The 14130-nt window shown below is 33.6% G+C and overlaps 1 protein-coding gene across 1 annotated transcript; it reads right to left on the reverse strand.

Moving 5' to 3' along the window:
- Positions 1-12: 12 nt before the first annotated feature.
- On the reverse strand, positions 13-7568 carry LOC133807207 (uncharacterized). The gene is made up of 13 exons (XM_062245385.1): positions 7417-7568; positions 7271-7336; positions 6791-6856; positions 6586-6661; positions 5888-5965; positions 5068-5165; positions 4606-4679; positions 3874-3961; positions 3614-3771; positions 2903-2945; positions 2120-2185; positions 1770-1847; positions 13-504 (listed from the first exon to the last, which is right to left on the reverse strand). The coding sequence occupies exons 1-13, from the start codon at positions 7513-7515 to the stop codon at positions 418-420; spliced, it is 1077 nt and encodes a 358-aa protein (XP_062101369.1). The 5' UTR covers positions 7516-7568; the 3' UTR covers positions 13-417.
- Positions 7569-14130: the final 6562 nt, after the last annotated feature.

A 14130-nucleotide genomic window follows, 5' to 3' on the forward strand; every position in this document is an offset into this window, starting at 1 on the left:
CTGATAGGAGCATAAAACATGAAGTGAAGCTTAACAACAGCCCATTACATTGGCCTAAGTAGTACTGGCTCAAAGAAACCATGCTTGTAACAAGAAAAATAGAAGAATAAAAATAAAAGGAACAAGAAAATGGCTTTTGAATTTGATAAGAGCCATACATGGTTAAGTTAAGAAGCTTATGTGAGAACATCAGATCAGGCCTTATTGGACTTTCCTGTGAGGTGGTAAAGGTTAACAGTCAATTACTTCTATGTAAAAATCAACATGGAAAGTCAATTTCTCGACTATATTAACATGTGGAATTCACTATCATTTCGTTCCTCATTGTTTGATTTGGGGTGAAATCTACAAATGACAACTTGCTGATATGTAGAAGATTTAACAGAGTAGCAGGAGGAGGATCAATTGACAAAGCTTTCATATCTCGCTCTGCTTAGCTATAACATCAGCCACAAAAATGCTGCCCGAATCGCACCAACCACCCAGAATATCTCTGTTGTGGCACTGCAATAGTCCATAAGATTTGTGTAATTACACTGTCAAATAAGCGCACCAAATTTGGTGTTGAGCAAGACCAATGACCAAAAAGTGAATCAAGTGTAACATCTTGATCAGCTTAGTTAGATATCCAATATGAAGTCATGACTTTATATTCAGTCACGAGAGTCCTAGGTATTCCTAATTGTAAACATCTTGACCTGCCTAGAGATTTTTCTACTATAAGGCCATAATTCATTATATTCAATGCAGATTTACAACATGCTACACAGAGATACACGAGAGATTGCATGGGAAAAAGAATACGTTAGATAATTATAACAAAAACACAAAAGTATGCACATCTTTAATCGTCAAATTAATCAACTCAACTTCCAACAGTTCTTATGCCAATATCTCAGTAAAAAAAAAAAAAAAAACCTATACCTATTTCCAACTAAATTGGTTTAATTTGTTCCTCTTGACTTCTGAATTGGTCTCAAAACAAAGATTGAATAATAATGGATGCCTTTTAAAGTTTTAGAAATATATTTTATTTGATTATTCATTGTTCTCTTCCCACACACCCTCAGTTTCTCTCATCATTCTTCCACTCCACTCCAGTCTTTAATCTCCCCTCACTCTCTCTTCTCACTTCACTTAACTTTCTCGCTCCTATTTTTTCTCTCTCTCTCTCTCTCATTCTCTACCCCACTATTCTCTCTCATCTCAGTATTTATCTATTTTCTCATGTGTCTTATATTATTTAACATGTTTTATCAAATTTCAAAATCCTATTTACAAATGGTTTCATTTTTTTTTCTTATTTCCACTTTAAAAACCCAAAAAAAAAATAGTTATCAAATTTTTTTTTATAGTAACCAAACTTTTTTTTCTTCAAAAAAAATAAGAATAAGTACTTAAATGTTTTTATTTTTAAGAAACAAAAATGTAGTTACCAATTTAAAAGATAAATACTTTTATTGTTGTTTTAAAAAAAATGAAACCTAGTGTTCTCAAATGAGGGAAAACTAAAAGAAAAGTGAATCCAAGCAAGCCTTAAGAAGATGGGATTGTCTCTTAAAGTGTTTCTTTCTCGTCCCTCTTTGCCTTTTCCCAATTATAATAATAGCAAATAACTAAACACAAAAGTTAATGTTTTCAAATGTCGAAAACTTGGAACTCCTATTGATTGTGTTTATTTGATTGGAACTAGTTGGCATTATTGTAAACAAGATACTGTTGGCCCTTGGTTTTTTTTTAGAGATCAATATAGCGTGAGTAGTGTGTACCTTGCTAAAGCCAAGCCAGTTTGAATCTCCTCTAAATGAGAAAATCTTATTGCTTGTTTTCCAATCACCACAAAGCACCTACAAATACCGGTAAGAATCAATGTCCTAAAAAACATGTGGAAGCGAGAGAAACTACAAACATCATATATGAAGCTTCCTGAATTTTCATCAAAGATTAATGCAACAACACAAAAACAGGCATATCATGGAAATAACTGATGCTGAAGAGGAAACAAAATATTTGTTTATTAAAAGGTGAAAGTTACTCAACTAGCTAGAAGTTGACAAGAGTAAACAGGCTGAAGAAATCAAGCACCAAGTGACATTGACTTGAATACTTGAAAAAATACCTCGTAATCAACTCCTTGTATATAGATGTAGTCAGGATCATTTGATGAGAAAGCAAGTCCAGTTATCTGCGGTACCAAGGAGACAAGTTATCCCTAAATGTAAAAAGAAAGCCTAAATTGTGAACTTCAATAGTTTTAAGTGAAAGAGAAACAACTTCAGAGTGGCAAATAGAGATATTTAGACATTTATTCCCAATAACTTCAGCCAACTAACAAATATATGCCTAACTCTACTTCTCATCACCCTAGAACTAATTAATTAATAATCGAAAAATAAATATGATCAAGATCATAACTTGAAAAACCTCTGGAATTAAAAATAGTACTACCAGAATCTGTCCAACTTCATGCACCATTTGGAAAGAATAACCTCTAAAAGTCCTTTATATTTCCTTCAAACTTAAACCTACTATTTCATTCTACCCAATGGCAAGACATACAAAAGAAGCTAAAGGGGAATTTACGATTATTAATAAAACAGTTCTATCAAGGAGATGATATTCATACAAGAGAGGCCTTAAACTATGATGTCTTTGGAAGACAGAAGTATCTTTGCAAGTGTTGGCTGTACTTAATTAAACAGTTTTATCAAGGAGATATCTATAGAGAACTTAAGACTGTATTGTCTTTGAAAAATAAAAGTATCTTCACAAGTAACAGCTTGCAGCAGTTTCAAGAAATGATTATGCACGAGTAACAGAATAACAATGAGGCCTATATTCTGGTATACATATGTAAATAACAGGAAGATACAATAAGAAAGAAATATAGCAAACTACTGACCTCGTATTTTGAGCAGTGAACCCATCTAGATAATGCTGACCATCTATATTTAATATAACAAAACAAAAAATAAATTATCACAAAAAATAATAGTAATAATAAAGGGTTTTTTTTTTTTTGGTAGGGGGGTTGCTCCATTCCTGGGAAGGAAAAATAGAACTGTGAAGAAGAAGGAATAAAAGAAATCCATTCCTACAAATTCTCAAATTCAAATTGTTCATAGCAAATCACTTGCCGAAATTTCCTCAGCTCTTTATTTTCGCTGTACTATATACGAGTGCGGACATTCTCTTATTTTCAAGGTCTACTGTGTACGAAAATTTGGTGTGTGCATGTGAGCGTACATATATTTTAATTATTCTAAGAACAGTAACGGCTATTTGCTAGGAAATATCTTTAAAGACTGTGCTTATTGGATAGAAAATCAGTATAGATTTACTGGGTCAAAACTAGTGAAGTTCAAGGCCAAGTCTAAGGGTTTTGTATAGGTGGACAACAAAGATCATTTCCATATGTTATCCTCTTTGCTTCAGAATTGTGCTTTCCTGACATTCTTATTACAGCAACTATAAAAGGAACGACCCTGTTCAGCCCTTTTCTCCTCCAAATTATAATAGAATAATCGATAAATAGACACTAAACTTCAAATTGACTAGCCATCACCAGTAAGTGAGCTAAGGCCTTGCTTTAGAATGGTTTAAGGCTACTAACTTGCGAGGATCATAGATAGTCACAGTACGATCAGCTCCACCAACTGCAACATTACCAGTTGATGAACTGCAGACTGCATAATATATATCACCAACAGGGCCACAAATCCGTTGCAGGCAACCACCATTTTCTTTCATTCGCAAGTCCCATAATGTCAGCTACAGTAAATTCAGCACATAAAGCCAAGAAACAAAAATCTAATAAATAAAGAGAACAAAGCTCATGGCAACATTTAGAAACAATGTAATGTAGCATTTTACCTGGCAACCTTCAGCAACAGCTAAAATAGAACTTCCACTCACATTACAAGAATTATGCATGAAGCTCAGTGCTGATGGATACAAGAGCCTGTAAAAGTGGCAACATTTATTAAAAGATCCAAAAAGTTGATGGAACTCTGTCTCTCTCTATCTTTATCGCAACCCACAAAAAAGGGAGAACGCTTATCTTTCAAATAAGCAGATAATAAAAGCACAACTTAATAAGTATCCTGGAAGTGATCTTAGAAATTCTCCATTTTTTAAAGAAGGAACCAAACAAACAAATCCAAGAAAATAAAAGACCACAACATAAAATAAAAATTACAAAATTGACGAGGGCAGGGCCACCTGAATGCCACCTAACTAAACTTCAGTCACATCAGTTTGATTGCAGAAAATTCAATTATCTTTTAACTCAACCCCATATCAGCAAAGTGAGCAAGATTATCATAAAAGTCAGAATAAATTCAAAGGAAAAGTAGTTGCAGACTTCTTTGTTTTTTTACTTTGTCCAAACTAATTAATAGTGCAATCCATAACAAGAAAACATGCAATGCAATCATCTTAAGACAGCTTTCTCCATTTAAAAACTGATTTTCTTAAAATTGACTGTTTCAGTAATTATGTGAAGTGCACTGCTGGTAAAAGTGAAACAACAAGAGCAACAGACAACAACGAGCAATGTATAGAAGTTAAAACGGTAAGAAGAATAAAAAACAACAAGTGACTTACGTACGAAAAGTTTGGACATGGATGTCCTGATCAAAAATATCAACAGTTTTACAAAAGCCACGTGCTACAGCTGCCTGAAATAAAAGCTCAGTCAGTCTCTACTGCTAGAGGGTAAGAGAACTAGGGCTCAAGACAAACACTATTTCTCAAATAAAGTTGGCCTAAAGTTTTAGAAAGAAGCAGTGTGTGTATCTCTTCTCCTCTCCCTGTTCCCTTTTCAAACCTCTAACCTAGAAATTTGTATCAATAACAATATGTCTTGCATGCTTCACATCTCCATTAGTTTCGCAATAAATTTGAATTGATATGTTTTGTGAACTCATTCTGATGACATATTTCACAGAAGCTTGTCAAGATAATAGTGTCCACAAACAGCGTATAAACAACCCAGGCATGAACTTAGTGAAGACATAATGCTATAAACTAGAACTCAAGGATATATAAATTAAAGTAACTACATACCATAGACCATTGGTTTGGACTAAAGCACAGTCCAGCCCAACTACTTTCTCCTATACCACGATCACGTGGTGATGCTGTATATGTAAGCCTATCAACATCTGAAGAATTAAATAATCCAAATAATGTGTCAGCACTACAATTCACAATCTGAATCAAATGTAAAAAAAAAAAAAAAACAGACTCAATTAGTATGAATATCATTTTGGCTATAGTGCAACACTAAGTCGGTGAAACATTATTCAAGTCATGCGTGAATCAAGGTTACATCGAAATGATTTCTATTAAAATAATCAAAAAGCTAACCCAATTCTGATTCCTATGAAATTTATCAATCCTTCTTTTTTGGAGAAACCTACAGATCATGTAACTATCAAATCAAGCAAATATAACCTAAATTTTAGGAGAAATATAAAAAGAGACACAAGCTTGTTCATATAAAATATACAATAAATATATATACACACACTAAATGTGCCCTATATGGGGTGCTTATAAATCATCACTTGGCATGGTTCTCTTTCCTTGTTGTGTGACGTAAACTTTATTGTGATATTTTACGCCATTTGATTTTGCATTTGTGTAGCTAGATATAGATTGTTGATAAAAGTAAATTTTGAAAGGACCACTCCTAAAAGATGAGGAAGTGAAGAAAAGGTCGATGATTTTTAAAAATATCATCACAGAAATCTCATTAATAGCCACCAAGTTATATTTGACTTTCTATTGAGTACTAATTGCTGCAAATATTTACCGCACAAAGATTCTTATCTAGAAGAATTAGAATAGCATCATACTAAATAGGATAAATGAAGAATTTTACCTTTACCATTAGTATCTAATTTAGACACAATGAGGTCACCGTGGGAATCCACACTTCCCAACATTACATATCCAGTTCCTACAAATTCAGGAAAACAGCTTCTATATTTATTTTAGTAGAATCTCACAATACATACATATATATATATATATATAATCAAAACAATAAGTTGAAAATGGTAGTTGCACATGATATCATTTGTTTGATCAAGACAATTACAGTTATGATCCTATATTTGCAAGTACATAGAAAAACCAGAACCCACCGATATCCTCAACCAAATAATTAGACGAGTGGCAACATTCGAAGAAAATTGGAGATTTGCAAGTCAATAAACAGAGCAATATGGGATGATGAATCATTAAAAAGTGTACGACAATAATACGTTAGTATAGGACTATAAACAAGAGCCAAAATTAGGAGTGCTTATTATCTTTGTTTGGGCAGGGACATTTAAAGTTCATATATGAGGTTTACAATTTCAGGAAACTGGACTTCTCGCCTAGCCCTAAAATATTCAGGAAATTATATATGCTATTTAAACTTCAAAATTTATAGAAGCAATGCATGACCATTTGAGCTATATCTTATGGATATTTAACATTAGTCATTATAAATATCTCAACATATATACTCCTTACATCAACCAATTTTTTTACTCAACCAAACCTCAATATTTTCAGTGTAACATCACTTACTCTCACTTTCTGCAAGCACTATACTCTGAATTTCTGAACGATGTGGGCATCGATTAACCATCGAAGAGTCTGTAACCTTCAAGAGTTCATATAAGTAATAGAACAACAATATCAACATACGAACAACAAAATTAAAATTGAAAAATCAAGACTTCATGTACATGGAAAAAAATGAATTCTTATACACTAGATCATAATATAATACCTCGGTATACATAGGAATGAGAAGACTTTCTTTTCCTTTACTGACCGAAGAATCGTCCAATGGAATCTACCCAATGAAATGAACAATGGATCAAAGGGGAAAATAAGGAAAAAAAAATGACGTTTGTATCGAATCACGTTATACCTTCTGAGACAAAATCAAGGACCAGATGACTCCACCTAGCCCTCATGGGTTATATTATGAAAAGGGATTTTAGACTCAAGCCAAGTTTCTACTAAACTTGATTAGGTGCATTACAAAAATCCAAAATTTTACTCTTTGAACTTTTTTGCTTCCTACTAAACGTCCCTATCTGAGCTTAACCTTGTAATTCGAGTAACTTCAATTTTGCGTACAAAATCATATCATTGACACTAAGCAAGTTCTTGTATAATATATACATATATATATATATATAATATACACACACTGAAACGGCATAGAAAGTAGAAAAAGAAGAAAATTGAATGGTTAAAGCACCTGGAGTTTGTAAATGTGGCAGCCGGAAGCGATGTAAACGAAACAAGAGGAAACGTCATCGGAGACCTGAGGAAGGAATGAAAAGCAAAGCGGAGTGAGATTTGATGTTAGGGTTAGGGTTTAGGATTAGGGAGAGAGAAAGGTACATAGAGGGCGAGGCGAGAGGACTGGAGATTTGCCGGAGATGGATTGGGGATAAGAGTGGACGGCACCACCGCCTTTCTCAGACTCTTCGCCTCCAGCATCTTTCTCTGTTTTTCTCTCTGGCGGGAAAATCTGTATTATATGTGGAGAGAGTCTATAACGGTCAATATAAGGTTATTCAATTTTGATTGTTGCATACTTGAAATGGTAAATTTCACTATCTACGGTGTACTATTACATTTTAATACTAGACTTTCAGCAAGAACCAAAAATACCCCTTTCTTTTTTTTTCCCTCCCAGAAACTATTCCTCCAAAATCTCTATTTATCTATTCTCTATCGGACCTGAACAAGAAATCCCCCAAACCCACAAATCCTCACCTTGAATCTCTCTCTCTCTCGCACAGACCGACGACGTCCACCCAGACCACCTGCCAATGACCACTGCACCACCTCCAAGGTGATGGAGCGACTGGAAAGAGACAGAGACACTCGATTCGAGCTTTCCAAACTTGAATCGAAAAGGTAAAGACTTGAATCTCTCTCGCGCGAAGCAATGCATATTTTCATTTAGATTTTGGGGAAGATTTGAGAATGTGTGGGGTGGGTGTTGATCTGAGTTTTGGGTTTTTTTGCTGGGTTTTCCGATATAGGCTCGATAGGTTCGATGAGTGCTCGATGGTTGCTCGACAACAGGATAGAAACTGAAAAATCTTAAGATCGATAATGCTCGATAGTGGCTCGATATGAGTGAGGCATTAGAACTCGAGGGTTCAATATAAGCTCGATGTTAGCTCAATAGAAATCGGTTAGGCTCGATGGGGTTGATATTTGTTAGCTCGATAGGCTCGACATGAGCTTGATGCATATAGCTCGATACTAACTCGATAGAGCTCGATGGTGGCTCGATATGAGTGAGGCATTAGGACTGATGGTGGCTCAATATGAGTAAGGCATTTTGGCTCGATAGTGATCGATGATAGCTCTATAGTAATTGGTTAGGCTTGATATGAGCTCGATGCATGCTCGATGCTCCATTGTTAAGACTGATTCATATATAGCTCAATACTTACTCGATAGAGCTCGATGGTGGCTCGATAGAGATTTGCTGTTGCTCGATGATGGCTCGATGCGCTCGATGACAGTTTGATGGCAGTGTTTACTTCAGTTTTACTATGATTTTTTTGACAATTTTTGCCTGATTCTGTTTTCTTACCAATTGTTTTCATGTGTCAATGCAGATGTCAAAGTTAATTGTTTTGTTTCAAGATCACTTTCCTGGTCGAGTCACATATAGGGGTGGCAGGACTTTGGATGACATTAGGAAAAGGTTTGTGGAGCTCGACCTGATAGAAAGAGCTAAGGAATCCTTTTTCAAGTAGTTTTTCTTGGCTTCGGAGTTTCATTTCTCATGAGTTTTGGTGCATCAGCTGATGTTGAGGAAAATAGCAAGTCAAAAAGAAGATAAGGTGCATTTCTTTTTGGGCTTGAAGTCCTTTAGATTCGGCATGGGAGAGTTTGCTCTGGTGACAGGGTTGAATTTTAGTTTTGCACCGTCACAGGCAGAGTTGGATGAGCGTTTGACCAGTGACCACTTGATCAAGGAGTATTTCAATGATGCTGAGAAAGTAAAGCTCCTATAGTTGGAGAATGCTTTCAAGACTTGTATTATGGTCGAAGATGTGTACAAGTTCAGTCTTTGTTTGTTGGTTGAGGGGATTCTAAATACCATAGAGGGAAAGTTGAATATATGGCGAGATATTCTAAAGATGGTGGAGGACATAGACTACTTATTCAGCTATTCATAGGGGAAATCTCTTACATGAGGCTTTTAAATTCTTGTAAGAAGGACATGGAGCGCTAGAAGGCTAACTTTGAAAATAAGAAGGATGCCAAGGTGCAACAGGAGTCGAAGTACAATTTTTATGGTTATACCCCGACGTTACAATATTGGGCATATGAGGTCATTCAACAACTTACGACGAAGTTTGTTGTGAGCTCGAGAAACATGGTCCCAAGGATGCTTAGTTGGTCACACCGGAAAAACAAGGATTTTACCAAGTCTGTCCTCTTACCGATGTTATCGAAGAGCAATGTAAGTTATATTTGATTGACGTTAAGCAATTATTTTTAGCTATATGTTTATCTTTTTTTATTATTTGAGTTAAATCAATGTTATATGTTGTTTGCAGTTGATCGTCCTTCCGTTGTTGAAGTCCCGACCATCAGAGGTCGATTATTACAGTTCCTTGAATATGGTAGATGTTCCCTTGTATCCTGGGATTGGCCAGGATACCAAGGATTTTTATGGGGAGGAGGCAGCCATGGATTTTGAGAAAGTGGCCAAGATTGTTTCTCAAGTTGCCCAGGTCGCGAACATTTTTGATGATGTTATCCCTAGGGAGGAGGAGGTTGCAGGTCCCACCCCTCCCATTGCCCTTGCTGCAGCCCCAGCCCCCGTTCTAGCCGATATGAAAGAGTTGATGCAGCAGTTGGAGAGAGTCGAGGGTCAACAGGAGACCCTCATGAAGAACCAACCAGTGATCATGGAAGCAATCAGTCAAATCTTGATATTTATTAAGGAGCGACCGAGGGACTCCAGGGCAGATTCAGACTTAGAGCCACTAGATATTCCAGATGACTTTGAACTTGATCCATCCACTCCTCCCACCATTGTTGTGACACCTGATGCTGCGACTATGGGAGTCGCTTTTGTCAACCCTGAGGAGGTGTATGAGGTTTAGTTTAAGAGGAGAAGCGCAAGCCAAATTGGTTTAAGGACTATACTGATCCAACTAGGTGTTGGGAATTGTGCCCTAAAAGCATATGTAATAGACATTGTTTTAAAAAATAAATAAATAAGTTGAATTTGTTATGCATATATTTTATGTACTATATTATTCTGTGATAATATTAAGTAAATATCAGAAAAATCCATAAGTTCATATATGTGATCTCAACCACGTATTGGTACGGGGGGATTGTGTTTGAGATAAATGAACTTGAATAGTTCGCAGTAAAATAAAGTTATGGAATATTTAGATTAATTACTGCAAGTACGATCCACTAATATTAAGAATACATGTGATCTAGATCTGGATTACTAGTGTAGTAGGATACTTTAGTGTAAGTACTTTATATATTAGAGAATATATAGAACTGGACCAGATATGTTTATTAATACTTACTTAAATACTGTTTCGAAGTATTAATTAAATATATCAACTGATGATCATATACAAATAGATCTTAATCCTAAAGTTACTATGAACTCCTGTTTATGTTATATGAGTTATTTGATTCACTCGTTAGGGTCTGTCAGAATGATCAGGCTAAAAACTTTTGTTTTGGGAACTTATTAAGGTAAATGGCTGGGGACATAGTATACAAATATTGAATCTATACATTCTCGTAAGAGATTGAATAATGGTTCTTTTAAGGGTTGACTTTTGGGACTGAAAGGTTATTGAGCTCAAATTCACAATTTTGTTATGAATTAACCTTCACTAGTAAAGTCAATGGTATTAAAGAAACAAGATATAATTAAAAGGGTAAAATGCTAATTTTATTCTCGGTTAATTATGAATCATTATTAGATGGTTAATTTGTATGTAATGATTATATCAATGGACGCTTTATTGTTATAAAGCACTAAGTAAATGTGATTAGTGCTCAAAAATGTCAATTTATTAGTTTAAAAGTGTAAAATAAATTAAGTTTTAATTAATATTTTCATGAATTTATTGTAATATATTTTGTAATTGAAAATATTAATTTTAATTTAATTTGTGTCTAATCTTCAGGAAATAAATTGCATTTGAACACTAGCAAAAAGAAAGAGAAATAATAAGTAAAGCTTAAAAAGAGAAGTGAAAAAATGGCATATTTTGGAAACAAAGGGGGCCCAATTCGAAGGAGAAGCCCAAGCCCGTTTGGCCCAAGGCCAGCAAGCTGTCACTACCCGCGCGCCAAGTGGCACCCCCTCCGCGCACCAACTGTCCACGAGCTCCTCCAGCAGCCTCTGACCCGCGCCCCAGCTTTGACCCGCGAGCCTTCAGCCAGCCCTCTCTAGTGTTGACCCGGTCAACCAAGCCCTTTCCTCCTTCACCCAGCCGTGCCATGTGTCCTCCTGCCATTGCTGCGGATTGGGTCAAACCCAGCTGCCATAAGTGCCACCAGCCCACTCCCCTATGCATTTTGGGCCTTGCACCTTTCCTTTTTGAGCTTTAAAGCTCATGGTTTTGTGATATTTTAGAAAAATAGCATATTGACCATACACCAAAATAACTAGGTTAATATTTATAATAAGATTTGATTTTTCAAAATTATATTTTATTATTGATATTTATGATTTATTGTGTAACCCTCAAATTGTTGTTTAATTTCCTTTTAGTCATTTCCTCCCTCTATAAATAGGGACTCTTCTTTCACATTTACCATGTAATTTTTGGGTAGCAAAACTCTACCAAATTTTAGTCTCATTTCTCATATTTTCTCTCTAGAATTTCATGAGATGTCTAGCATAATAGGCTAGCCTTCTTAGGAAGGTTAGGATGATCATACATGCACTATGACTTTGTTTGGTATTTTTGATTCACCACGTGCTTAAAGTTTATGTATTTGAGTGATTTATTTTATTTCATCTCTATTTCTTATTCTTGTTATATTTATTTATGTTTACTAATAGTATATAGATTTTGTCGAACACTTTCTATGTAGTATCAAATTATTGAAAATAATATAGATAATATATTTATCATTTTCTCATTCTCATTCATATATATTTACTTTTGCTAAATCTATATAGAATTAGTCATGCTCTTTCTATGTATTTTATAAATAGTAAAAGTAATATTTGTGTTAGGTTTTATGTCCAATCTTTTATTGCATTATTGTCAATGGTATAATGTCATTTTTAGATTTCTCATAAGATTTATATCATCTTTCCATGGCAAAGAATAATAATCACTTGAATACATTTTTGTAAACCATATTTGTGCTTCAATGTTAAATCTTCCAAATGAATAGTCGGAATGTGAACTTCTCATTTGTGTAATTTTTATGAATCAAATATCCAAATAAATAAGTATGCATATTGGTGACTCTTGATCCTTCTTACTTGTTACCTATTGTTACATCACACTTTAGTCTATCTTTATTTATAATCTATACATCTAAAAAATAACAAAAATATCACTTAATCTATTTTTCTCATATTATTTATCTCTTAACTTTATTTATTTGCCTCATTGTGGAATCGACCGCCCGATCTATATACTATAATCACCGTTTAGTGGATGCACGTTTTGGGCATTAAACAAAATGAAATGTCTATAATTACAAGAGTGTATTATCATATTTATAGTGGAGTAATCATGAGATTAATAAATTAAGATTATTTAATTAAAAAGTTTAATTAATAATCTAAAATTTATTGGAGCTTGAAATTATAGGTCCATAGGTCCCACAGCGGCTCTATTAACACTGTTCAAGGTAAGAGTTGATATAAAGGGTAAAATGGTAAAAATACATATTTAAGAATAAATTTATTATTCGGGTCAAATATGCAATTATGTGATAATAGTGATTAATTCATTAATTACAAATTAGTTGTAATTATCAAAATTAATTAATAATTAATTATTATATAATTTTCAAAATTATACAAATAATTAATTTATTATAATTTTTTTAATTATAATAAAATAAATATTTAGTTTTTGAAATTGGTACTTAATTAAAATTGGTTTTAATTAATTAGTAGAATTAATTAAATATCTTTATTTGAGTGGGGGATAATAATCTGATAAGTTCAAATTTGATTTTAATTTAAAAGATTGATATTTATTCAAATAATTAATTATATGTGATAATTAGTTAAAAAGATAATAGATTCAAATTTGAATTAATTATCAGGTTGTTGGATTTTATCGGTAGTTTGAATAAATAATTAAATAATTGTGGAAAAATCTCATATCCCTAATTTATAGGAGCTACACGACACACAGTCCCTGTACTGTGTGTGGCATGAGCTACAGTAAAAATCATGGAAAATCCATAAATTAGTTTTTGATATTTTCATTAATAATATAATTAATTAATTAAAAGATAAATTGGGATAAATTTTTCACTTTTTATTTAATTAATTAATTAATGGAAAATTCAGAAGTTAGTTTTTGATATTTTCATTAATAAGATAATTAATTAATTAAAAGATAAATTGTAAATTGGTTACATATTTATTTTTAAATTTAAATATTTTATATTTAAGTTAGACTTATCAGAAAATAAAAGAGCCTGAATATTTATTCGATCTAAGAAAAAGAACGATATTTTTATCTCTCTCCTTAAAAAAGATACAGAACCAATTTCAGGCCTATTCTCTTGATCTCATGTGTTGAGTACATCAAGTTGAATAAAAAATATATCATCATTTATTCTCTAAGTGCCCATACACTTCTTGAGGTGTAGAGAACATTGTGGAAGATCTTGGTGTGAGTACCTAGGAGAAGCGTGGATAAGAAGATCGTTTATTTTACGAAAAGATAGCAATGACACTTGATAGGCATAAATAGGTATGTTCTTTATTCTTTTCTTGTTTATGATTAATGTATGTATATTATTGGATCATCATATTTAAATGTAGTTTAAATATGTTACAAAAATTTTTGTTGTACACTGGGCCCACCCATCACTATTTCGTTGCGTATTAGGAAA

The sequence above is a fragment of the Humulus lupulus genome, chromosome X, assembly GCF_963169125.1.
Source record: "Humulus lupulus chromosome X, drHumLupu1.1, whole genome shotgun sequence".
Taxonomy (NCBI): domain Eukaryota; kingdom Viridiplantae; phylum Streptophyta; class Magnoliopsida; order Rosales; family Cannabaceae; genus Humulus; species Humulus lupulus.